Consider the following 26,785-nt stretch of genomic DNA (forward strand, 5'->3'; position numbering starts at 1 on the left):
ACGTTAGATTTCTGCCGCTGGAAGTGCTCGGAATTGACCGTGCTGGGGGTGATGTGGGTTGTACGCTGTGTTTCTGAGGTGTGTGCACTACGCTTGGAGAGTTACTCTAGGGACAGTTGTCGTTTTCCGAGACCCCAAACGCTGTGGTCCACGTGGCTGCTCCAGCCTGGTGCCCCGAGTCGTGAGCCGGGCCTGGCCCGGGCGGGGTTCCCACGGCAACGGTAAGCCGCTCCCCGCGTCTCCCAAGTGACAAGGCGCGAGCCAAAACTCGGAGCCTGGATTTCTGGAGCCGACCACGGAGCGAGGCTGGAGAGAGATCGCTGGTCAAGTGAGGTGGGAAGCGACGCAGCCTTTCGTCCTTGCGCTGGCGTCCTGAGGGCATCCGGCAAACGCCACTCCCACTCACCCTGTCCTCATTGTGGTCGCCAGCTGCCGCCAGATACCCTGCCTGGGAATTCCTTCCCTGCTTTCCAGGTGGGAAGACGGAGGGCTGGGCTGCGCCTCAGCATCACTAGGTGAAGTGGGCAAAGCCAGGACCTGCACTTGGTGGCCAGCATCCCGACAGAGAACTGTGCAGAAAAGTTGAAGAGGACCCAGTTGGAGACCAGTCCAGTTAGTAACCTGCGGTGTGGTCTTGAAGTCCCCACTCCTCTCCAGGTCTAGGAGATGGGACATTACCACCAATGTCTCAGAGTAGCTCTCACCAAGTGTGTGAAATAATCACCAAGTTTCAAAGAAGCTGTCGAACTGCAAAGTACCTTGCACATGCCAAGGGCCATCTTCGTTTCTGTTCTGGTCCTGTCCATCACTCCAGCCCCAAGGGCAGTCTCTGTGACAGCCAGCTGCACTCTGAAGCTGGGTCTCAGAACCTTCCATGCCTAGAGGTTTCAAGCCTGCAGGTGAGTCCCCCTCAATTTTTTTCTTCTCATAGACATAGCCCCAGGGAAGTTCTCCTGGGATCTAAGACTCTGTGTGCCCCAGGTGTAGAGGGGTTGTAGAAGTATGGCCTTCCGCCTACTCACTCACCTGTCCCCCTCCTCTGTGACTGAACAGGTCAAGCTCTCACTCATTAAGGCTGTCTGAAGCTCAGGACCTGCCCCCTGGACAGAGCCCATTTGAGCCACGTGCTGGGCGTGTGTTTGGATGGTTGTGTCTGTGAGCATGTGTATTGTGTGTGTGTGTGTGTGTGTGGTGTGTGTGTGTGTGTGTGTGTGTGTGTGTAGGAAAAGTATATACAATATACATGGGTGTGTGTCTGTGTGCTTGGCACGGCAGGCCTTCGTGTGTGTGCGCACTTTGGATGGATGTGTGAGTCTATATATGTGAATGTGTGTATTTATGGCTGTGTGGAGTGTCATGTGGTGTGTGTTGTTCATTCCTGGCATATGTGTTTACCGGGCATCTATGTGTGTCTTTCTGGTGCGGATGCATATCCAGATAGGCTTGTGTGGGCTGTGCTCATGGTGTACTTGAGTAGATGTGTGGAGGTGCTGGGATCCTAGGTGCTGTGTATATGGGAGCGGTGTGGGGGTGTGCTGAGGGTCTTGGGAGTAGAGGTGTCTCCCTCCCTCTGCTCACCTGGTGACCTTCTTCCCCAGCTAAGGACGGTGGTGAGGCCACTGGGCAGGCAAAGGCCACCTCTTGCTCTCTCCACAGACCTGTGGCAGCTCAGGTCTGTGGCCACAGTTGCCACCAGAGGCTACGTTGGATGGGTGAGCCTGGGGCCAGGGCTCATGTGACACCCCTCACTGCCTGGCCTCCTCCCCTCCCCACAGCAGGAGCAGCAGCAGGAAAGGTTGGCGGAGGGGGGCTATTTTGGGAGCATCTCCTTAGCAACAGCTGCCACTGCCGTCTGTGGCGGTTTTTCTATAGGTGCTAAAATATTCCACCCTGGTGACTGAGTGCTGGGCGGTGGGTGAGGATGGGGATCGAGGGTGGGAGAGACCCCCACAGTCTTCCATCCCAAGGGCTGGCATGCTGGCATGGATGCTGGCCTTCTGGGGCCCCAGCAGCCCTTCCCCACTCTGGACCTCTTCAATTGGAGCTGTCTGGACTGTGGTGCTTTGAGGCAGGCCAGCTGTGTTCTGATATGGTTTCTCATCCAAACAGCTGGGTGGCCTCAGTTTGCTTCATCTGTAGAATAGGCTGGCTAGACTCTCAGAAACATTCTAAGCCCCCCCAACCCTCTGGGATCAGTAATACTGACATTTCTAAGTGCACCCCAAGCCCCAACTGTTGCCACCTGTCAGCCCTCTGCCCTTCATTCTTCCCAGCTCTATGCACAGGCTTTTGAGGCTACTGTGGGACCCAGGAGGCCTGAGCAGGCTCCCAGAGTGGGTGGGTTAGCAAGCTCTCTGCCAACCATTCTATAGAACCTAGGTAGGTGCCGAACCCAGTTCCAGTCCTGGCTTCTGCATTTGCTTATTCCCACTGAGCCGAGGCAGGCCACTTCCTCTCTGTACCCAGGAAGCGAGAGTCCATGCCTCTGCCTCACAGAGTTGTGAGAGTCAGATGACAATGAACGGACAGATGGACACACTTCGGCATAACGGCCATTCTTCTGGACAGCTGACCCTGGCACTGAAGCTATGTGTTCAATAGCCTGCTGAAAGAGTACCTGAAGTAGAGAGTTCTTGTAGAGACTGGGGTGGTGCTTATAAGGACCTGGAACAGTGCTGGACTGATGGGAGGAGTCTGGAGTCTCAGACTGCCTGCCCAATCCGGCCCACCCCATCAAGGCTACCCTGACAAGTCAGGCTTCTATATTGGATGAGAACAAGTCAATTTGCCTTCTCAGGGCTGGAGAAGATGGTCCCATTCCAGATGAGGTCTTTGAACTTGATCCCAAAAAGATAAACAACTTACCAAGACCCCTTACACACTTATGCATATGTACACACACACACACAATCACACACATTGGCAGGCATCGCACCTATCATATCAAACTGAGCATAAGCTACTGGACCATGCCATAGTCTGTGGCAAGGTCTTTCAATCATTCTCAGAACAATTGCTCAAAATGGAGAGGTGTTTTATGCTTCCCATTTAACATGGGAGAAAACAGGACCCAGGGCGAAGAGACCACCTGCCCAGGGTCACGTGGGTGTTTATTTGATGGTGGACTCTATTTCCTGGGGTCCCCGGACCTCTCCTGACTTGGAGCTGCCCTATCTCTTATTACCTAGCTCCAGCCCTGCAGCCTTCCGGGGACTCAGCATTGCCCTATAGTGCAGCCCAACATCCAGGGAGCCCCATCCCTTCCTCAGACTTTTGCCTGGTGACCTGGTGAGGGACACGTAGCCTGTAAGAGCAGCTGTGGTGGATCTAGCTACCCCTGATTCTGTGTACCCCCTACTGTCCTATCCTTTCTCCTGCACTCACCACTCCCAGGGCAGCCAGCCACCAGGGGAGGAAACTGCAGGCCACTAGATGTCCCTCCGTCCATCCTGCCCTACCGTTATTGGTTCACACAGAGGTGTAGTAGATACCAGGCATCCATCAACTGCACTTATAAGTGAGTACTTATTTTGCTGGAGGGTGGGAGTCAATGCATACACACACACACACACACACACACACACACACACACCAGGGAGCATCAGTAGTTAGTCCTGGCTACCTGCCTGAGGGCACAGCAGGGTAAGGAGGAAGACTGGCAAAGAGAACAGACACTGTGCACAGCGAAGGTCCACAGTGCTGAGGATGGCACCCGTGAGACAGCCATGAGCACCTGCTGCCAGCACCCACCTACCTTCAACAGCCTGTTAGCGCTCACAGTTTGTGGACAGGTTAAACAGAATCTCACTAAAGGTTACTACAGTTTCTAAGTGCTCTCAAAGCCAGGTTGGTCTGATTTCCAAAGTTATTCAATAAGAACCATGCTCGTGCCTACCTTAAGGGCTGGTAATAGGTGGGTCCCCAGTGCTAGCCAACTGAATGAATGGGTGCTGGATTGCTTGTGTCTTGGGAAGTGGTTCTGAGGCTGGGCGTGGAAAGCAGCAGAAAGGCTCTAAAGGCAAAGAAGACCGAGGGCATTCCAGGCAGGGGGAGCACAGGGCGCAGCCAGAGAGAGGTGTGAAGGCATCTGGTACGTTATGGAATCCGTGGGAATGGGAGGACTTGTGTGAATATATGGTGTGCCGGAGCCTGACAGCGTACCATACTGAGACAGGGAGAGCCCACAGAAAAGAGACAGATGTGTGGCCTATGTATCAGTAGTTTTGTCCTGGAAGGCCTGCTTGGCAGAGGAGGCCAAAGAGGTTGGCTATTCAGTCAGTTTTCCACAAGCTTGTTGTGGCCCTAACTCAGCTCTTCCTTCCTGACTCTGGGCCTAGTCCTCCATGGCCAGACTCCAGCAGGTTCAGTTGGCTATCTACCTGCAATTGATGTAGACTCCTATGGCCACACAGGGGTGCTTTCCTCTTACTTTTCCTTAGGAGACTAGATCAAGGTGGCACATGCTCAGCAAAGTGGCTGACTGGCTCCCTGGAGACTGGGAGGTGCTTCCAGAGTGTGGGTCCCAAATCTGGGCTCTCTGGAGGTGGTTGTGGGGGAGGGTCTGAATTCTCTTCTATCAATACTGCATAATAAGGGCTGGAGAGCTGGCTCCATCGAGGTTTGCTGCTCTTGTAGGGGACCCAAGTTAAGTTCCCAGCACCCATATGCCAGCCCACACCTGCCTATAATTCTAGTTCCAGGGGATCTGACAACTTCTCCTGGCATTTACAGGCACCTGCACATGCTTAGTGCACACACACACACACTCACACAGGTACCTGCACACACGTGGTGCACGTACACAGACACAGGCACACGAACACACATAAATAAAAAAGAAAATAACTTAAGATGAAGAAGAAAACAGGGACTAGGGTTTGTTTGACTTTTACCCCACTGAATGACCTTTTGCGAACTTAAGGACCTCTGTGGGTCCTCAGTCTCTGAACTGGAGCCTTACTGACTAGGTGACTATTAGGCTCCCTCCAAAAGAGCGACCTCTATCTCCTCAACTGGGGATGCTTAGGACCCCTAGTTGGTAGCGCTTCGGGAGGGAATACAGACCTCCCAGGAGAGGGTCAGGACCACCAGGACCCTAACTGGACCAGTTACCACCTACCCTCTCTTGGGCTCGGAGAACCCTTCCCACCTACCCCCGGGGGGACTCGCAAACCCAGGAGCGGATCCTCGGAGCGGATTCCTGGAGGAGCGCGGCAGAGAGAGCAGGAAAACACGGGAAGGATTAGGGCGAGAACGGGACGGCGCAGCCCCCAAGACCCCTGCCCGAGTCTACGGTCCCGGGAGCCAGTGGCCTGCCCTCGTGGGCTGGGCGCACCGGGAGGGCCAGGGCGGGGTCTGCCTGGGGTTGGAAGTCAGGGCGCGCGGCCTCCGCAGCGGGGCGCGGGTCACGTGTGAGGAGGGGCGAAAGTCTCCGAAGCGGGGCGCGTGCTGCGAGTTGGGAGTTCTCGGCGCGCCGCGGGCGGCGGGAGCTCGGGCTCCCGGGCGAGCCGGGGACGCGGCGGGGACCGGGTCCCAGACGGAGGGGGCGGCGGCGGGAGTGGGAGGGACGGCGACAGAGAAGGACACAGCCGGCCGATTCGCGGGGCGAGACTGGGCCGGGGCAGGGATCAGAGCGCAGCGACGAGGTCCACAACCCCGCGGGAGGAGAGGCGGGACTGAGACGCAGCGGCGGGGACCGTGCTGCAGACTCGAGGTGGCCCTAGAACTCGGCGACCCCAGCGAGAGGGTCGCGGGGCTGTGGGTAACAGCAGGAGGCGGGGCGTCCTGGGCCCCGGGACCCCGCAACCTGAGCCCGGGCTTCACGATGCTGCCGCCCGGGCAGCGCCCAGCTCTTGGCGCGGGGCAACGCTGAAAGTTGCGCAGGAAGCGGTGAGGGACGGCGCGGAGACCCCGCAACCCACGGCGGCCGCCCGGGTCAGCGGCGACATCGCGGGCAGGCGGCGCCCGAGCCCCGAGCCCCGCGCCCCCGGACGCCGCCCGCCGGACTTCGCCGGGGGATGTAGCGGCCACTCGCTGCCCAGACCCTCCTCGGATCTCTCGCCCCAGGGTAAGCTCGGGCTCGTCTATTGCGAGCGCTGTCAATCCGTGAGTCCTTCCCACTGTCTATCTAGCCGAGGAAGTGTCTGTTTGTCCTGATACTCTGGCCATACCCATCCTGCACTCATCTCTCTGACCCGGGTCCTGAAAGGTCCCCGTGTGGTCCTGTGACTTCCCCAAGCTGGCGTGCTCTGTCCGCTTGGCCGTCCGAGCATCGCCTATGGGTTGCAGCTGGCAAAAGAAAGGAGTTGGATGAAAGAAATTTTGACCTCCTGCCCTAGCGATGGCCCTTCTCTGCTCCCGCCCACCTCCGTTCCAGGAGCTGCGAGGCAGGTGACTTGCAGCAAGATGGGAAGGGGATGTCTCTACTTCCCACCTCCCACCTGCAGTCTCTGAATGGCTCTGAGAATGGCAGAAATCTCCCTTCTGCTGTGTTGAGTACCTGCCTTGTGTCAGATGACCCTAGGATAGGAGAGGTTTACAGTGGTAGAAACTGAGGCTGCAGGGAGAGGAGGAAATGCTTTTTCTTCTTCTGCAAAGGGAAAACACAGCAGTGAGTGATACCTTGAGCTCCAGGCAAGGAAAACTCCCCCCCCCCTTCAAACACACACACCTGCAGAATGTCCCTTAACCAGGGTCAGCCTATTGCTACTCTTACACACACACAAGCTATGCAGGGGACCTAGACTTCAGGGTAGGGAGAGGTAGCCCAGAGAAGCAGGCAGCAGTGCCCTCTAGGCATCAGGAAGCAGGGTGACTGGCCTTCACTGGCAGCTGGGGCCTCAGAAGCAGGAGAGCGCCAAGTGGTAGGTTGAAGGATCTGGGAGCCAGAGAGGGTGTCTGGCCTCTGACAGAGAGAGCCTGAACCCAGGGATGTAATGCACTCACCACTCCCATCCCCCATCCAGTCCTACACTTTCCAGGACTTCTAGGGACCCAGGAGCCCTGCATAGGCTTGACTTGGCTTCTGATGAGAGGAACAAATGGGGAAGCAGGACAGTCGGGGCAAGTGATTGCGGACTGCATGCAACATGGTAGGAGCAACAGCTGCTTGACCATGGGGCTGCAGACTGGAGGAGTGACTCTGGAGCATTTAGCTCTATTCTCCCTTTGGAAGAAGGGTCTCTTTCTGGAGTTATCCATACTGGACACCATGCCTCATTTATCACTCGGTCCAGGCTTCGGAAATAAGCCCAGTTAGCTGAGAAACTAGCATCCTGGGCAAGTTATGCTCCCCGAGCCTCTGTAACACAACTGTGGAATGAGGACACCAGACCTGCCCCACTGACCTCCAGTGGAGGGCCCTGAGCTCTGTGAGCAGAGCACTGGTGGGCTGGAGAAAAGGCTGGGCAGGTGGGAGTAAGGACTCGATTTACTTTGAAGGAAAATAAGTAGCTACGGAGTGGCAAGCATATGGCTGGAAATACAGACTGACAATAATAGAGGTGTCTAGGCATTAGAGGGGGGATTTGGAACTTGGGAGCTGTACCTAATGATTCCTTGTGCCACCTTTGAAGAAACAACTTCCGGGGGGAGGTGACTGGTCAGACAGAAATGTCCATGGGCTTCTGCTGAGGTGACCTTGGGCACTTGGCTTCGCTTCTCTGACCTCAGTTTGTACAAGTGGAAAATGGGAGTGTAGCCCTGGCTTCATTGAGATGTCAGTGTTTTGCACGAAGTGTCAGGGCCCTGAGAAGAGCTTGCGAAGAAAGCCAAGGCGTGCAGGTTCTCAAGAGACATTTGTGGATCGGAGGACAAAGTCACTCTGGGATGCTGTGGGAAGATTCAGGGCTTAGGATGAGAGGGAGGGGGAGGAGGAACTGTGTGGGCTCACACAGGGCGGGCTGGTTCTTAATGTGGATCTGGGGGAGGCGGGGGCGAGCGCTAAGGGGGGTGTGAGGAGGAGGGGGCCCCTCTGCGGGGACCACTGAGTCACGAGGACATGTAAGCGACATGACAACCAGCAACATGGTAACCAGGAAACTAGCGGTGGGAATGGAGCTGGAGCAGTGTGTCGGGGTGGGGGAGGGTGGACTGGCAGCACCCAGGCTTGGAGGGTCCCTGGTGGGTTAGGCTGGCTGGCCCGCAGGGGATGCAGGCCAGGGAAGGCTAGGGAAGAATGGGGTGTAAGCAGAGGAAGAGGAGACACCCAGGGGGTCTGCTGAGCAGGGGGGCTTCTTTGGTACCTCCCCAGGCTCCTCTTCTCCTCCACATCTCCACTTTTCATGCCTCTCCCCCTAGGATGCCAAATTTGGCTCACGCAATCTGTCGTCTCTCTTCTGAGATTGGCACGGGGACGAAAGCCGAGTGCATTACATCAGCGCCTGATCCCCCTGCACTGGGGGAGGGAGGGGAAGGACCAAGGACCAGGCCAGGCTGGGAGCAGAAGGGCAGCAGCCAGACTTCAACTTTCTTGCCTGTTTCTTGTTTGCTCTTCTTACCCTAATCTTAGATGGGGGAATATAGGGGAGGCCATGCAGAACCTTGAGGTGGGACAAGGACTCCAATCCTGGGGAGGTCCCATGACTGGGGCAAGAAGTCATGCCCTGTTGTTGTCACCCTGGCTAGGTGAGGCCTGAGAGTTCTCAGGACCTCACGTGTCATTGCCTGGCCATGTGACCTTGGACAGATCCCCCTGTACAGAATCCACATCTGTATAGTGAATGTTGGTGACTTGTAGTATTGGTGATCTCCCCCCACCCCCCCTGCTGCCCAGAGGAGGTGCCCTCTGTCACTTTGATATTCCAGGACCCCAGGAGGGATCCTGTGACCTTGAACATCAGCTTCCCTCCTTGTGCCTCCATCTCCTCACCTGTGAAATGGGAATGGTGGAATGTTTAAGGTGACCACCTGGGCTCTGGGCACGAGTTGTAGTTCAGGAGAGAGAGCAGGACCCTGGCTCCAAAGTCACAGATAGGTGCAAGCCCTCTGGCCTTCCACATGATGGCCAGAGGTGGGGGAGACGCCATCCTCACCACCGTGAGGACAGGTGGTGTGGGAGGACGCTTTCATGCACGCAGAGGCTTGGTGCTGGTATCATTGGTCTGATGCTGATATTTTGCAAAAGTGAAAACAGGTCCTGGGACCACAGTGATGACCCCTCATGGAAGCAGGCAGGCAAGAGTCAGGCAGATCTGGAGCCCCAAAGGCCTAGCTCTGGCTCTGGCCCCTCCTCTTCCTTTCCTGCCACCCTGCCTGTCTCCACCATCAAGGACTTTGCTCTGATCCTTTACTTGCTCTATGTGAGGGATTCCTTTAGAACTAATCTTAGGCTGTCCTTGTGAGGGCAAGCTAAACTTAGGGTTAAGCTAAAAGGTTATGGTCCATTCTAGAATATTCCTCTCCCTGGCTGAGTTTTAGGCAGGAGACAATCTAGTCACCCCCAACAACATGACACCCCCTCAGGGATCCTCTGGGGAAGAACTCATTTTTATAGATGGGAAGACATGCTTAGTGGCAAGGACTGAGCTGGCCTGGTTAGTTGTCCTGAGTCAGCCAAATGGCCTGTTATTCCCGGGAGACTGAAAAAGATGGGTATACCCAAGGTTTGGCGAGCAAGTGAGCTCCCTGCTCCTAATCAGGCAGTGCCTTTCTACCTGGTGACTTTTACCTCCTGGGTGACTGTGAATGACATCCCCACCTCGGTAATCAGTGCTATTTTCCAAAGATGTGCCAGGAGGCCCTGCATACCACTCTGCTGCCTATCTGGGAGGTGTACTGCCTGGCCAGGTATGAGGCTAGGGGCTGCAGTGAATTCCTCCTTACTCCTCTCAGCAGCCCTCCGCTGATGATGCCCTGTCCCTGTATTACAGATGGAGAAGCTGCAGCCCAGAGGGGCTGTGCTACCTGCCCAAGGTCACACAGCCAGGAGGTATGGAGGGACTTGGTTTGAGTTAGATGGATCTGGTTCCTGGGGGCCGTCTCCGGGGCTTCCCCAGAAAGAGTGGAAAATATTCCTCCCCTGGGCTGGGGTTTGGCAGGAGATGGTCTAGTCGCCCCCACAGCCCGACACCCCCTCAGGGATCCTCTGGGGGCTCCATTATAGAGACAGACGCAGCTATGAACCACTGGGGGCTGGTTCAACTTATCGACGGGAGGAATGAGCCAGCCTGAGGTGACCAGAGTTCAGCATTCAACTGGGCAGCCTGTTCTCTAGCCTGGGACTCTGTCCTCTGCACCGGTGGATGAGGGGAAGGGACCCTGGGTGGATGGTGGCATGACATGTGGAGGTGGATTCAGAATCCATAGCTGCTGGTGGCGTTGGGCTAGGGCTTCTGGAAGAAGGGTCAGGTTCTGTCATTCCACGGAGCAGAGAGAGCAGGCATGGCAGGTCCTATTTGTAGCCCTCGTCCCTAGATCACCGGCAGACAGCAGCATCAGGGCCTGATAAGCTTTAGGGATGCGGAGCGAGACACCTCGTGCGAGTCTAGAAGCCAGTAACCTGACTGTACCTCTCTGTGTGACCTTCCATCACTCAATTGCCCTCTCTGAGCTTAGTCTGTCCAGTCAAGTGACAAACTTCTGGAAAGAAAAAATCTCATTGCCACCCCCTCTCCCCAAGTAACTGCCACTGGCTGTCTTTAAATGCTCCTCCCTCCTCACGAGGACCCTGGGTCCTGGAAGGGCCAGGCAGGACCCCTGGGGGCTGGTATAACCTTTAAGCCTCCTCAGGCGGACTCAGTCTTCTTCGGGATGGGGGGTGGGGATGGGGGGCTCTCCAGGCTCAGCCCTTCTTCTCCTTTTCATCTTTATTTTTCTCCTGCTCCCTCTTCCCTGGCGACGTGGGCTGATCGCTGCTCAAACTTTTAATTCACATGGTAATTGTAATAATAACATGGGCCGAGGCCCCTCTGCCTGTGACACTGCAGCTGGCGGAGCTCAGCTATGAATAGAGCCTGAGTCACACACGCGCGCGCTCCTGCAGGCGCGCTCTCCGCTCATGGGTGGTGGGTGGGGTGAGACATGGGGGCAGGGGGCTCATGCTCGGGCTGGCTCTGGATCCTGACCTCCTGCTTCCAAAGGCCTATGCAAGAACCGTCCCCAAAGACTGCCCTCTGGTTCCTGGGCACCCATAGGGCATGGTTACTTCTCCTTCACAGAAGGGGACATTGAGGCTTCATTAGGGAGCATGGCCGCTGGAAACCTGTGGGACTGGACATGTGGGTTTTGGCTGATTCTGAGGTCATGGGGTTCTGTTTCAGGATACATACGCAAGCCAGGGAAATGGCGGGGGGGCTCTCGGGCTAGGCTACTACCACCGTGGGTATTTCGCCGCAGTTTTCTTACAGCCGCCTCCCACCTGCGTGTAGCAGGTGCACACGCAAGAGCCCTGCCTGGAATGATGGTGCTGGTGTTTGGTGACAGAGAGATTGTGTGCAACAGAAATCTCTCAAACTTCTGATCCTCCTGTCTCTGCTTCCCGAGTGCTAAGATTACAGGTGTGAGCCACCGTGCCTGGCTTCTAGAGTACTGGGGGCTGTTTCATGCCTGCTACCAACTGAGCTCCTTCTCCAGCCCTTGTAGACTGTCTTGAGGGAGTGAGGAGAAGGTGCTGGACTCTCTGGCTGTCTCAGTCAGTGCTCCCCACTGTCCCGTGAGCACTGCACCCTGTTTTCAGGTGAGAAAACGGAAGCATGGTAGTAAGAGTTTGTCCCAGGCCACACAAGTATGTCCTTAGGACCTGCGTATGTGCCATCCCCTGGAAGCCCCAACCCCTCCTTTTTTTTTGGTCTCCTGCCTCCAACGTGGCACTGTCCCCCACCCCGTGTCTCCCCCTCTTTGCTCTTCCCCACCAGACTCTTCCCTGTGGCTGTCTGGCCAGTCCTTAGCCAGCACATGGCCTCAGCAGAAAGAGTGAGGTAAGGTGCCCCCGGGAGACACCAACAGGCCCTTGCGAGCTACCAGGAAAAGTGAACTTCTGTATTTCCCTGCCCACTAAGAGCCCTGCTGTGAGAGGTGGTGTCGTCATGGCGACCTACCACTGAGAGCATGGATTGGTGATGCCTGAGGGGGGGGGGGCTGTGGGGTCTCTAGCTGGGCAGACAGGTATGGAGATTGACAAAGACTGGGGACTGGACTGAGGAGGAATTTCACCTCAATTTTAGGCCTGTCTCCTATGCCTTCCCTCCCTCTAGCAACTCACCTGGGACAAATGGCCCAGACACCACGCAGCTTTACCTGGCATCAAACAAGCATTTGCCTAGTGAAGGTGGCAGACGTGGAGCTGGTCCTCCTTCTGCTCCTCAGGGCCACCAGGATCCCCGACACCCTCCCCTCTCCATCAGGTACCCATATCTCTTCCCCCACTCTCCTCTCCTGGGCAAGTACATGTGAGACAAGGGGAGAAGCAGACCCTGTCACAACGGTAGGAGGAAGGCTCAGCCACTCACAACCCTTTGTGACCTTCACCAGGCCATTGTCACTCTGGGAGGCCCTCTGCTTTCGGGGAAGCCAGGACCACTAGTGCGAACATGGGTCGGTGAGGTGCACTTAACTTTTCCTCTGTGGCCTTTTCTGTTTCTGGAGCAGGGATGGCAGGGGACAGAGAGGAGGGACCAGGTGTCCTGTGGGGCTGGTGCCATGCCATCTCCTCTCTGCCAGGCCCCTGTTGAGATGCCATTGGTCTGGGAACAGATAGGATGAGGGGAGTGGGGCCATTTTTTCAAATACCTTGTATCCAGTCAGTTAGTGCCTGTCCCCCCAATGTCTGCTGGGCCCTGCCCTTGCACCCCAGCTCTCTCTTCTTGTCTGCAGACCTGCTGGGGGGGGGCGATATTGAGAGGGCGCCAAGCCCTGCAGCTGCAGATTCCAGGGCCACCTGACCTTGGAGAAGTCCTAGCTGGGCACCAGGGCCACCACCCCCAGACACCAGACAGTGCCTGAATGAGGAGAGGCCAGGGTCCTGTCTCAGAGATGCCCCGCATCCTCGGATGAACCTTTTAACCATCTGAGCCTCACTTCTTGCAGCCAAGTGGGCTGCTTGTCCTAGGTTTGTGAGCAACCGCTGACCGGCACCTGCCAAGGGAGGGACAGCAGAGTCTCAGCACAGGGCAGTGGAAGGGACTCAGAACCCAAATGAACATCTTGTGGGGACTGGAGTTTGGGGATCCCAGACAGCCCATTGTCTCAAGTATCCACACGGTGGTCAACGAGGTCCCTGTGCCTTTGCCTCCCGAGCCCACGGCATCTCCTGTAATGTTCCTGATGGCTTGTTTGGGTACTCTAGGGAATGAAGCCTAGGCCTCAGGCACGCTGTCTGCATCCCTAGCCCTCCTTCCCCACACACTCCTTTTATTCGTTCACTTCCTGTTTTGAGACAGGCTGTCACTAAGTTGCCTGGACTAGTCTGTATTGGGGTCACCTTGACTTTGTACTCTGTCTGCCTCAGCTTCTCCAGCATCTGTGACAAAAAGTCTAAATCATTAGACTTCGCTGTGAGAGGTGCTGTGGCTCTCAGCCCTCATCACCTTTCAGACTGGGGCTTTTAACATCGCAGAAGGGAAGATCTGGGTGTGGTGACTCAGGCTCGTAAGCCCAACCCTTTGGATGAGTTCTGGGCCAGCCTGGGCTACATAGTGAGATCAATAACCAAGTGGCAGGCAGGGCCTGGCTTGTAAAACACTGAAACACAAGGCATATGTGAGGGTAAGTAGTATTTTAGGATGGCCACTGGCGTGTGTGTGTGTGTGTGTGTGTGTGTGTGTGTGTGTGTGTGTGCAAGCAAGCACTTGTGTGCTTAATAATACCTTATACCCAACATGTTGCTTTACTCTGATTCTTGTTTGGAGCTGAAAAGCCAGTTCCCTGGCTAACGATTCCAAAGCTCCTATAGACACATGGCTTCCTTCCCAGGCCCCTCTGCTCCTGGGAACCCAAGTGCCAAAGCCTCTAGGAGGTTACTGCCCTGCTTTGGAGCATCCTCCTCTCCTATGCATGGCTGTCCACCCAGCCTGGGTCTCCAGTCCCCTGCAGCCAGCCGTCCCCAGAGCCTTTGTCCTGCCTGGGCCGTATTCCAAGCTCTGTCTTGCCCAGCTTCCTCTGCATTCTAGAACTTGTATATCTTTCCGGGGACCCTTTCTTTTTTTCTTTTTTTAAGGTTTTTCAAGACAGGGTCTCTCTGTGTAGTCTTGGCTATCCTGGAACTAGCTCTGTAGACCAAGCTGGCCTCAAACTAACAAAGATCCACCTGCCTCCTGAGTGCTGGGATTAAAGGTGTGTGTCATCACACCTGGCCCAGAGACCCTTTCTTTAGCCCCTGACTGTGTAGACTATTTGGCTCCTGTCCTCAGATAAGACACTTCACACTATCTGAGCTAAGTAGGCCTGCTCATAGGCATGTCTTTTTCTTCTTGAAACATTGTTTCACTCTGTAGACCAGGCTGTCCTGAAATGCCATAGATCTGCCTGCCTCTGCCTCCTGAGTGCTGGAACTAAAGACATGTGTGCCACCAAGGCCAGCTCAGAACTCACTGCTTCTCTCACAGCACATAGTGGGCACTCAAGCCCACAGCACATAGTGGGTACTCAAGTGCAGCCTCCAGAGCACAGCCACAGACACAGAGGCGGGTAAGCAGATGCTGAGCCAGCTCAGGATACTGTTAGGTGGTGAATGAATGAACAAACAAATGAATGAATGAATGAATGGGCTGGCTGGAGCTGGTGGGAGATGGTCAGATTCAATGAACAAGCTCTCGACACTCAGCGGACAGATGTTCTTTTAGCCACAGTCTCCTTGGTCGTTGCCAAACAGTGTTGGGATTTGACCACAGTTCCTCACCCTCTGAGCCTCTATCTGCTGTGCGCTCTCCCCTAGCCCTGCCCCACCTTCCAAACCATGGGTTCCTCAAGCTTTGCCCAGAATATCTGTTACCCTTCTCCCCAGAATTTCCAGGACCAGCTCTGTGAAGGTGGAACAGAGGCCCGAGACTTGAACTGTCCTGTCCCCTGTCTCCTCTACTCACAGCTACTGTGCTGTGTCCTATGGTGCAATGGCACAGAAGGTCCCTCCTGGTCTGTGCTCGGGGCCACCTCTGCTCCCTCATTACAGCATCAAAAATAGCTTGTCACATTCTGTGACATCGCCCCGCTCAGGCCCTTCACGGGAATTATGACAGGCTGCACAGATCTCATGTCCTTGTCCCTTGTCAGTTGTGTGTGAAGCGTTTACTGCATGCCAGGCTCCGGGGCTCAGGGTGGACAGTCAAGGATGCCCAGCACGGCTGGACCAATGACATCAGGCCCAGAAGGGCTGTGAGGAAGAGAAGGACTATCAAGAAAGTACAGGACATGTTTGAGCCTAGAGCCTCTAAATCAAAACTCCAGTGGGAGGGGACTTGGAGCTAAAGAGCCACAGAATTTCAGTGAAAAGGGCTCCCAAGTAAGCCAACTTGATACGTTGGAGGGATGGGGAGAAAGGCCATGTGGCAGTGTGGCAAGGGTTGGGGCAGGGAATTGAGGGGGCAAGGTCTGCGTGAGAGCAGAACCTTTTTTGGGCTCGGAGTTCAGCCCAGGGACTGTGATGAGCCCCAAAACTATAGCTGGGGGGGCAATAGGAATCCTTGACTGGGGAGGCCAGGAGGAGGCTGTGGGTTGAGCTTGAGGCTGTGAACATAGAATAGTCCTGTGGGCCTGCTCCTCAACTCCCTGTGAGATAATAGGACCACCATAGCTTGGAATGAGAACCAGAGCCTGGCTGGTGGCTGGCCGTAGTGTTCACCGAAGATGTTTTCTCCATACCCTTATATTCTTGGGGTGAAGGAGCTACAGGGCTTAGACCTGAAGCGCCCTGGGAGGGCTCTCAGACCGAGGAGAAGGGGGAGGCAGTGGGTACCTCTTAGCCATCCAGCAGACACTCAGAACGAGTCTGCTCTGAAGGAGATGGGGCTGCTGGTATTTAAGGCTCAGGACTAGATGAGATCACAGGGTGCGGGGAGGGGGGACTGCAGAGGAGCTGAGGAGGGAGGTCAAAGATGGAGGGAGGCTAATGGCTGCTGGTGGTGATTGGTGGCTGAGTCCGTGCTCCCAGGGTATGTGGCTTATAGAAGTGGGAGGAGTCAGGCAACCTGAGAGGGGTTCTCAGGCCTGAAGGAGTCAGGAGCAAGAAGGGGACTGATCAGGGACTCCTTCAGGGCCCCAGGCGGTGGAAGGGAGAAGGGGAGGCACATACCATGTCCTGTAAAAAGAGTTTTTATGGGTTTGGGAGATGGCTTGGTAGGTAAAGCTCTTGCTACACAAGCATGAAGACCTGAGTTCAGATCCCCAGACCCTGTGTAAAATGCAGAGTGTGGCAGTGTGCTTGTAACCCGGCACTCGGGGAGGGGGGTAAGAAACAGGCAGATCTTGGGACCTGCTGGCCAGCCAGTCCAGTCGAAACATCGAGCCCTAGGTTCAGTGAGAGACTCTGTCAAGAATTAAGGCAGAGAGCAGTTGAAGAGAGAGCTGGTGTCAACCTCAGGCCTCCACGGGCCGCACGCAGTAGCGGGACTTAGGAGAACACACACGCATGCACAGGTATACATGAGTACCACGGGACAGGTGCATCTTACAACCTCGGATGGCTGCCCTCTGCACCTCACAGTTTATACCCCTCGTCCTCCACTGATCACTTTTGCAGCCTGGAGAGTGGGGGTTATTCTTCCCCCGTTTTGGAAATGTGGCTCGGAGAAGTTAAGGCATGTCGCCCAAGGCCTCACAGCCCTTGGGGGATGTGTTCTTGGACCGTCTGGGATCTCACTATTTGTTGAGGATCTTATGGATGCCGTGACCCCTCCGACGAGCACACATATGTCCGATGCTAATTTTAAAACGCACGGGTATTTTCCATAGGTGATCCACCCATATGGTTCTAAAATTAAAAGACAAATGAAAAGGCAGGGAGTATTCTCCCCCCCCCCCATCCCCAGCCACCTGCTTCTCCTCCCAAGAAGCAGTCAGTGTCACCAGCTTCCTGGGTCTCCATCCAGACGAGCGAGCGAGCAGAGAGGAGCAAATGTGTGTAGCTATAAACTCCTCTCCCTTTTCACACGAGGTAGCGGCTCTACTCGCCGCCGCTCACCACTGCTGCCTCTTTCCACTTAAACGCATCTCGCAGACCCACAAGGCTCCCGAAAGTGCTGCCTCCTTGGCTTCCATGGCTGCGTGGTACTGCTGCTCGCGGATGGGCAGCTGGGATCCTTCCAAGCTGTGTTTCAGCGAGGAAGGCTGCCTGCCTCACTCCCCGCCTGTGTGCGACTGGGGTGACTGCTTGATGATCCCCAGCTGTGAGATGGCTCAGTCATCAGCGAGCAGTGCCCTGGTGCCCTTGGCTGGGCAGAGCCACCCAGAGTGAGGGAGGAGGCAGGGTGGGGCACCAGCCTAGCTCTGAATCCCCCCACCCCTGTTCTTGTACCGTTTCTGCTCGCAATCCCTCTCTCTCTCTGGCAAGTTCTCACTGTGTAACCCTGGCTGACCTGGAATGTTCTATATAGACTAGGTTGGCCTTGCACTCCTAGAGATCTGACTGTCTTTCCCTCCCAAGTGTTGGGATTAAAGGCATTTGCCATCACTCCCAACTTTTATTGTTACATTTTTGGAGACAGGGTTTCACGTAGGTCACTCAGCACGTCGCCCAGACTGGCCTGGAATTTACTGTAGACCCCAAGATGACACTGGACTCTTGAGCCTCCTGTGTTTACCTCCCACGTGCTGAGATTGCAGTCACGTGCTAGGCTGGTCCCTCTTCTGTAAGTGGTCCCTGCTGGGGCAGCCTGTGCACTGAAGGGACAAGGGCATCCACTCCTCGAAACTCTAGGGACCCCTGTGCCTCCCCACCCCCACCCCGGCTGGGATCCAGGGGCAAGGCAGTGGTGGTGTAGGAGGGTAGTGGCCTTCAAACCTACCCAGGCAGATGGCAGGGGCAGGGTAGATGTGGGCTCTTCTAGCTCACCATGGATTTTTTTTTTCCAGCCTTGGGAAAATGGCTGGCTCAGTGGGCTGAGTGAGTCAGGGGGTTAGTCGGCCCGAGCTCTCAGCTGTGAGGCTGTGGGAAGGTCTGAGACCCTCTCTCTCCACTGTCCATTCACACCTGGCCACATGCTCTACACGGTCATTCAGGATCCCGGAGCCAATGACCATTAAAGTCAGCTCCATCTCAGGGCCGAAGGTCACCTACTCTGTTTTCTGGCTACCCACTACCAAACCCTATGGGCTTTGTCCAGAGTGTTCCCAGTCCCCTTCTTTCTCTCCTGTTCCAGGCCACCGTTGTCACCTCTTGCTTCCCCATCCTACCCCTACACCATACCTGGAGGCCAGCCTAAAGCATGCTATCAGGAGCCAAATCTCACAGGTGGGCGTGGCCCTTAAAAGATGCTTGAGTCCAAGCTGGACTGTATATCACTAGGTAGCTCAGGTTGACCTCGGACTTCAGGCTGGTTGCCAACCCTCTGTGCCTTCCTTCTTCTATTTCTAAAACAGGAGTAATGACGGTACCTTCTCTGAGGTCACCACGAGGCTGAGAGGAATCGATCAGCGAAAAGCACTCAGAATGGCCCCTGCTCAAGAGTGCATGCCTGCTAAAGGCTCAGCGCAGATCCTGCAACATGATAGTGCTGGCCAGGGGGAGGGGCAGCGCGCAGAAGGATTCCAAAGTCTAGAGGAAGGCAGCGTGGCTTGCACTGTGCGTGCGCATTTTGGTGACATCAGGGCTGCCCTGCATATAGGAATGTGTCATTATGCTCCTTTTGCCAGTAGAGATGCTGAGGATGAGCTGGGAGTGAATCTTCCGGAGCCTACCTGGCTGAATCCAGACTGTGTGATTTGATTTTGGGGCCCCTGCCCTCAGTACAGAGGATGACACCCTGAGTGAGGTGTTGTGGGTGAGTGTAGGTGGGTCCTGGATTCTGTATCTGAGATTGCTCCTTGGAACCCTGAGCAGGAGTGTTCCGTCTCCGCGTGATACATGCTCAGATGTGTCCCTTACCCTATGCAGGCGTGAGCTCTGTGGGATCCTGTTTATTCTCATTACACTCTCAGGCAGTGAGATCCACAGCGAGCTTTATGTGTAGATGAGGCACGCAGAGAAGAAAGAGATGACGTGTCTGGCCTGAAGTCACATAGAAAGTGGTCTGGAGGGACCGGGGAACATTCAGTCAATTAAGTGCTTGTTCTGCAAGCGTGAGGACTTGAGTCTGATACCCAGAACTCACACAAAAGACTGAGTGTGGTGGAACATGCGTGGAACCTCAGTGCTGGGAAAGTAGAGGCAGGAGGATTTTTGGAGCTCACTGGCTGGCCAGTCAGCCTACTTGTCAAGCCCTGGAGTCAGTAAGAGACCCCGTACAGAGAGGGTGGACAGTGTTTCTGAGGATGACATTCAGGGTTGTCCTCTGGCCTCCAATGAAATGTGTCCACATAGGATAAAGATTTGGGGTGTTATCATTGGGAGAGAAAGATGGAGGCATAGGAATCAGGTTATCCAGGGTCAGAGGAATGATAGGAACCTGAAACCTGCAAAGGGTCACGCCTTTCTGTCCCCATCCCACGTTTTTTTCTTTTCTTTTCCTTACTTTTAGTAATTTATTTACTTTTATTTTATTTGCAATGGTGTTTGCCTGCATGTGTGTCAGATCTTGGAATTAGAGAGAGTTGTGAGTTGCCATGTGGGTGCTGGGAATTGACCCAGGTTCTTTGGAAGAACAGTCAAGTGCTCTTAACCTCTGAGTCATCTCTCCAGCCCCCACGTTCTTTTCTTTTGAGACAGTCTCACTATATAGCACAGGCTGGCGTTAAACTCCTAGAGATCTGCCTGCCTCTGCCTCCAGAGTGCTGTGACTAAAGGTTGATTCTACCATGCGTTCCTTGAGAGGCGCAGCTCAGCTGCCTGGAGCCTTGAATCCCTCACCCACTGCAGAGGCCTGTGTGTTGGACTGGAAAGGCCTCCCCACTTAGCCTATCAAGTCTAAGCCTGGGAGCCTCAGAGCTGGAATATAGGTCAGCCTTGCGATCTCGAGGGTTGGGATAGAAGTTGCTGGTTTGAATTCCCCACTTCCCCGAGGAATATCTGCCCATCTTCTGGAGGCAGGACCCCACTCCCCCTGCCTGCCTGAGGCTCAGGGACTAACAGCAAGGGACTTCATCTCTTCACATGTTCCTTCTTTCCAGGGAGTTGTGAAGGGTCCCTGTTTTTCTGACAGAAGGGGGTGAACCAGGCCAGAGCACCTCTGTGGTAAAGTCAAGCCAAGAGTTCTCTCCAGCTCTTGTTCTGTGTCCCAGAGCCACTGCGTCTCTGTCACCACCAACGTGTCACCCTTGGAGTTTTACCTGCAGCACCCAAGGGCCCTTCCTCCCCTCGGGTGTGTCCTCGGTGCAGTGGCTCTCCAAAGCATCCAATGCTGGCCTGCTGAAGTCAGCGCCGTAGCCATTGCCTCCCCGTGCAGGCAGGGAAACGAAGGCAGGAGTCTTGGAGTGGAGACTGAGAGCCTGGGTCTTGCCATCTCAAGCATATGGATGCAACCAGCAGGTTGTTTTCATAGCTGATCTGAAGCTAAATGGGGGTGAAACGGCAAGGGTGAAGGAGACAGAGAAGGTGGGGCAGCCTGAAGGGCAGGCGGGCAGGGTGGTGAGGGAGAGGAAGGGAGGGACCGGTGACTTCAGAACCAAAGGCCTTGACCCCGGAGGAACCAGGCTGAGCACAGCATCACAGCAGATAAAAAAGGCAAGAAGCCAGGGGCCAGGGTGAGCGAGGATAAGGGTGAGCTGGGGGCCAAGAGGTGCCATACCTAAGGGGAGTCCTACCTCTCCAATTCTGCTGTGCAAGCCCCAGGCTCATCTCCCCAGATGGGGAACAGCAGCCAGAATCCCCTTGCATTTCAGTAGCTGCTTAATAAATAGACATTCACTGAACAAAGACACAGCGATACCTCGGTGAGACAGGCAGGCCACGCCTGGTGTGGAGTCTGCCTTTCCAGGGCGTTCTGTCTCTCAAACACTTCAGTGACAGGGCCCTGAGACGGGTATGAGACCTCTGGTGAGGCCTGGTACATCCTGTGTCTCACCAACAATGACCTAGAAGATTCGTGAAAGGATAAAATGCCCCAGCAGCCTGGCCATTCCCAAGCGTGGCTTCCACTGCCCTCTGTCCATCTGCTACTGGGGCTGGTAGGGCCAAAGGGAGGTCCCCCGGGAGGTAACCTCACAGCATCTGCTCACTCTTTCTGTCATGGGGAGCCAGGATATGTGTATGTGGGTGAGTGACTGGAATGGTTGTCCCCCCCAGTCTGTGGGATTCCTTTGCCACCAGACACACCACAGGATGCAGTCCTGAGTAAGGCAGGACCCCATCTCTCTGCTCAGTTTGCTGGACTGGCAGCCTGCTCTTGGAGGTTGTGGGAAACCCTGGCTGCCTCACCTTCCCCTGCTTCTACTGTTTTCTTCAAGTTTCATCACCTCCAAAAGCCCAATTCCCAGGCTTGGGGAATGTTACAAGGCTGGGAAAGAGAAAGGTCCCTGTCTGGGGACCCTCCACAGGGTATTACAGAAGGGTCCAGCCTCCTTTTCTCACCCAGCCCAGCATCCTTTAATCCACTTGATGGACAGGATGGAGACTGGTCCCCAGCTTTCCAGGAGAGTACGGGCTGGGGCCATCCATCTGCCTGGACAAGCAGGCAGGGTTCCTCTTTTTTCAAAGTAAATTCTACTCAGAGGAGGAAGATAGTGATCGTGCTTTGTGTCCTCTCCTGTCGTCTGTGTCCCCCCTCTTTGAGCATTCCCCCCAGCTTCTGTGTCTTTCCCCACGCCATGCAGTTAGCGCATGCACAAATGCCCAGCTGGCACTTCGCACTGGAGAGTCAGGTGAGTGTCACGTCCCTGTTGATGTGATGGCCACAGCGGCTGTTTATTGCAACAGGAGGCTGGACTGAGTGCCCACAGCTATCCTCGCTGTACATGAAGGGACCTCTCTGGGGAGCCAGTTTTCCTGAGCACTGGGATGGGCAAGCTTTAAAAGTTCATCTGAGGCAGGCACAGGAGGGCCTCCAAAACCTTCTGGGTGCTTGAAAAGAGGCACAGGGGCCTGCAGAACTATAATGCAGGTGATGGGAGACTGGGGGGAGCTGAGTACTTGATACAGATGGGAAAAGACTCAAGGCTGATGCTGGCAGAGGCTCCCTCTTCTTCCCCCACTAACCAGAGGGAACACTCCAATAGCCTAGAGCCACAGAGGAACTCTCTCAGCTACTCACCGCAGGCTCCCTTGTGAGGGTGGACCCCACAATGAGCCCTATCTGCAGCACAAGTGAACTGGACCTACCAGCAGAGTCAGGGGTCTTGTCCTTTGCACCTTGGGAGGCAGCTTTTGGCAGGACATCCCCCCCCCCCCCCCACACACGCTTGGACATTCATCAAAGGCACAGGTGTCACTTCTGCCTCTCTTGCAGAGGTACAGGCTGTGCTTCAGAGCCCATCATGATGAGGTTAGTACCTGCTTTTTCCTGGCTCCAGTCCTCCAGGCCCCTCCAGCGAGAAGGGATGAAGAGCCGGAGATCTGTCTTTCCAAATATTAGGGTGGGTGTAAACAACCTGGTCAGGGCAGTCCCCCCTGCCTCCTTCGGAGACCCTCAATGGCTCCTTTCCATGTCTGGGGCTCCTTGGCCTTACCTATAAAACAGTGGTCTTGAGTGTGGCTACCTTGTGCTCCTCAGCTGTGTCTTTGGTGCAGATGAAGGAGTTGAAGGCCATGGGGGAACACAGCAAGGGAACCCCAGCTACTGAATGCTTTGAAGGATAGGACCAGTGTTGAATTTTGGGCCATACCCAAGAAGCTAAAGTTCCAGGTCAGGTAACTCAGGGCCAGTCAAATCACATGGCAAATTACTTTGACTGAGGGAGCCCTTTAGGGTTGGGTGGGTGAGAGAAGCAGGGTCGGGTAGGGTGGCCTGGGGGAGGGAGAGGGAGACTCTGGAGAAAGAGGCAGGGGAAAGGGCTGTTGATATCTAAATTATAGCATTGGCGCGCACCGGTTGCTGCGGCAACCAAGTTGTCCTGAACCAGGGAAGTGTGTAAACATTGCCACAGATGCACAATTAGACCAGGAAGAATAGAACAGAAAATAGAAGCTTCCAGACTTATATAATTCTAGGCCAAGATGTTATCAGGAACCCAGGCGAGGTCCTGGCCCTGTGGGCCTCCGGGGCCTGAGACTGCACCAGCAGCTCCTGTGCTCAGACCTCAATGGCAGGGAGCACAGAAGACAGTGTGCCCTCTGTGTGAGTCCAGCCGGTGGACACGCCACGTGGGGGTGACAAGCCTCTGCTGGGACAGCTGGCAACCACAGTCAGGCACACCGCCTGCCTCTCGCAGGTGCCAGCAAGTGGGGAGCAGCAGGGTGGGGGCTTTGTCTTCCAGGGTCTTGTGAGGTAGGATGCAGATGAGGAAACTGAGGCTCGGAGAAGGAAACTGAGTGATCAGGTGATCAGAGGTGGGTGGGGCAGAAGAGCAGCAACTGCCTCACCTACCCCCAGTCTTCATCCAGGAGCTCCTGGAAGGTGACACCCCCGAGTCTGGGTCCACTTTCTTCCCAGCAGACCACTCTCCCTCTTCCAGCCAGCTGCATGTGCCCAGACCGGGACGGAAGTGCCAGGCTGTCCCTTCTTCCGTCTTGACCAGCACACCGGATAATCTGTCAGCACCTAGCCTGCTCCCAGCAAGTCTGGGGACAGGACGGGAATCTGGGAGTCAATGGAAGTCTGTCTGGATATACTCACTCCCATGGTAACTTAGCTACAGGGAGCTCTGAGGATTTGCAAAACCAGTGCTGACAAGGAACTGAAATAGAATTTAAAAAAAATCATTATAGGTAGCCAGTGCAGTGGCTAAACCGGGAGGCAAATGGGGGGGGGGGGGTGGTCAAAGCTCAGGGCATGCAGGACGCGGAGTCAAGATAAGCATCAGGATGACAGTGTGGCTCGGTGGGAGAGCTTGCTCCATATGCCCAAGGCCTTGGGTTCCACCCTGGCACCACTAAAAATGAAAAGAGGTTGGCAAGGTGACTTAGTTAAAGATACGTGCTGTGCAAGCCTGGCAGCCTGAGTCTGATCCACGGAACCCACGGGGGACAAAAGAGCTGACTTCCGAATGCTGTCCTCTGTCTCTGATACACACCACGGCAAGTGTGCCGTCTCCCACTAATGATGACGATGATGACAACGATGATAATACATTGAAATGGAGAAAGTATAGGGGTGCACCATTTTGGTTCCACATTCAGGAAGCAGAGGCAGGCAGATCTCTGAGCTTGAGGCCAGCCTGGTCTACAGAATGAGTTCCAGGTGAGCCAAGGCAATATGGTCAAGACCTGCTTCAAAACCAGAAAGGAAGAAAAAAAAAATACAGATATAGAAACTTCCAGAACAGCAGCAAGGTGGAAGGGCCACATTGAGCGGCAGGAGCTAGGACCTGGATTCTGTTCTTCGTTGGGCAGACCCCAGTCTAGGGTCAGCCTCAGGGACACAGACTTAGACTTAGTTTCAATAACGACCTTCTGCCATAATCCCACTGAGGGTCAAAGGAAGTCTTGAGGTCCTGTGTAGACAGACGGTTCTGGGCCTGAGAGTCTGGTGGTCTCTTTACAGTAGCCCCTCACTCCCCAGCGCCTCACCTATCCCTTGTTCTTCACAGACCCTGCATCTCCCCAGGTGACCACGCCGGCCTCAGGTCATGCACGGACACAGCCGAAACGGGCAGGCCCACGTGCCCCGGCGGAAACGCCGCAACCGCTTTGTCAAGAAGAACGGCCAGTGCAACGTCTACTTTGCCAACCTGAGCAACAAGTCCCAGCGTTACATGGCGGACATCTTCACCACCTGTGTGGACACACGCTGGCGCTACATGCTCATGATCTTCTCCGCGGCCTTCCTCGTCTCCTGGCTCTTTTTTGGCCTCCTTTTCTGGTGCATTGCCTTCTTCCATGGTGACCTGGAGGCCAGCCCCTCGGTGCCTGCTGCAGGAGGCCCGGGGGGCAATGGTGGGGCAGCCCCGACGGCCCCCAAACCCTGCATCATGCATGTAAACGGCTTTTTGGGAGCCTTCCTGTTCTCAGTGGAGACACAGACGACCATCGGTTATGGGTTCCGGTGTGTGACAGAGGAATGCCCGCTGGCCGTCATTGCAGTGGTGGTCCAGTCCATCGTGGGCTGTGTCATCGACTCCTTCATGATTGGCACTATCATGGCCAAGATGGCACGGCCCAAGAAGAGGGCGCAGACGCTGCTGTTCAGCCACCATGCGGTCATCTCAGTGCGTGACGGCAAGCTCTGCCTGATGTGGCGTGTGGGCAACCTGCGCAAGAGCCACATTGTGGAGGCCCACGTCCGCGCTCAGCTCATCAAGCCCTACATGACCCAAGAGGGCGAGTACCTGCCGCTGGACCAGCGGGACCTCAACGTGGGCTATGACATCGGCCTGGACCGCATCTTCTTGGTGTCGCCCATCATCATCGTGCATGAGATCGACGAGGACAGTCCGCTCTACGGCATGGGCAAGGAGGAGCTGGAGTCGGAGGACTTCGAGATCGTGGTTATCCTGGAGGGCATGGTGGAGGCCACAGCTATGACCACGCAGGCCCGCAGTTCCTACCTGGCCAGTGAGATCCTGTGGGGTCACCGGTTCGAGCCCGTGGTCTTTGAGGAGAAGAGTCACTACAAGGTGGACTACTCACGATTCCACAAGACCTACGAGGTGGCTGGCACGCCCTGCTGCTCTGCCCGCGAGCTGCAGGAGAGCAAGATTACGGTGCTGCCCGCCCCACCGCCCCCTCCCAGTGCCTTCTGCTATGAGAACGAGCTGGCCCTCATGAGCCAGGAGGAAGAGGAGATGGAAGAGGAAGCTGCTGCTGCAGCCGCCGTAGCTGCAGGCCTGGGCCTGGAGGCGGGTTCCAAAGAGGAGGCAGGTATCATTCGGATGCTTGAGTTTGGTAGTCATCTGGATCTTGAGCGCATGCAAGCCACCCTCCCGCTGGACAATATTTCCTACCGCAGGGAGTCTGCCATCTGACCTCCAGGGCCTGCCCTTCTCTATTCCTGCAAGATCCTCTGCCAGGGGTGAGGTGCCAAGACAAGCCTCCCACTCTCAGGACAGAGTTGAACCTGGCTCCGTGGACCTGGAGGAAGGCGGGGACTTCAAAGACTGGGAGATCCCTTCCTGTTGACTGCAGAGCCCAGGACTGGGAAGGACCCAGGTACTCAGCCCTGCTGACCTGAGCTCTGCCCCCGGCACCTCCCCACGGGTGGCTCTGGGCCCCCAGACCTTCCACCCTATTCCCACTGACCCTTCAAGGATGTGACCCTTCTGCTCTCAGGACCTTGGGGAAGGTGGCTGGACTGCTAGGGAGGGTGGGCATCATGGGGGTTCTGGGTGGGCAGGGTGGGTCTGGGGAGGGGGAGGGGTGTGTTTCTTTTGCATGACTGTGGTCTGTGCTCTTGACTCTCTTTTTGTAAATATCTATAAATGGAAGAGATGGAGACACAAGTCCACCTCTGCCCGTTTCTACCTGTGAGACAGAGAAGCCACCATCCCTCTCTGTGCACCCCTACCCCCCCAGCCCCAGCCCTGCCCAGCTGGCTGGTCCCTTGAGACCCTTGAAGCCAACTCTGTATGGTGTTGGGTTTGGGTACAGACAGAACCCCAGAGGTGGGATGAATACCCTCCCTCCTTGCAATCCCTCCAGTCCCCAGATTGATGATGGCATTTGTAACTATTT

At 55.5% G+C, this 26,785-nt stretch overlaps 1 protein-coding gene across 2 annotated transcripts; it reads left to right on the forward strand.

Moving 5' to 3' along the window:
* Positions 1-280: 280 nt before the first annotated feature.
* Positions 281-26,440, forward strand: Kcnj4 (potassium inwardly rectifying channel subfamily J member 4). 2 transcript variants are annotated; one of them, XM_085678391.2, is made up of 2 exons: positions 281-899; positions 24,706-26,440. In XM_085678391.2, the coding sequence occupies exon 2, from the start codon at positions 24,745-24,747 to the stop codon at positions 26,077-26,079; it is 1,335 nt and encodes a 444-aa protein (XP_085534517.1). In that variant the 5' UTR covers positions 281-899; positions 24,706-24,744; the 3' UTR covers positions 26,080-26,440. The 2 variants fall into 2 exon arrangements, with proteins under 2 accessions (XP_085534517.1, XP_048310738.1); XM_048454781.3 differs by lacking the exon at positions 281-899 and adding an exon at positions 5,549-6,067.
* Positions 26,441-26,785: the final 345 nt, after the last annotated feature.

The sequence above is a fragment of the Myodes glareolus genome, chromosome 19 (genome assembly GCF_982192425.1).
Source record: "Myodes glareolus chromosome 19, mMyoGla1.1, whole genome shotgun sequence".
Taxonomy (NCBI): Eukaryota; Metazoa; Chordata; class Mammalia; order Rodentia; family Cricetidae; genus Myodes; species Myodes glareolus.

Coding starts and splice junctions, on each gene's coding strand:
- Kcnj4 (XM_085678391.2), top strand. CDS start 24,745: ATGCACGGACACAGCCGAAACGGGCAGGCCCACGTGCCCCGGCGGAAA.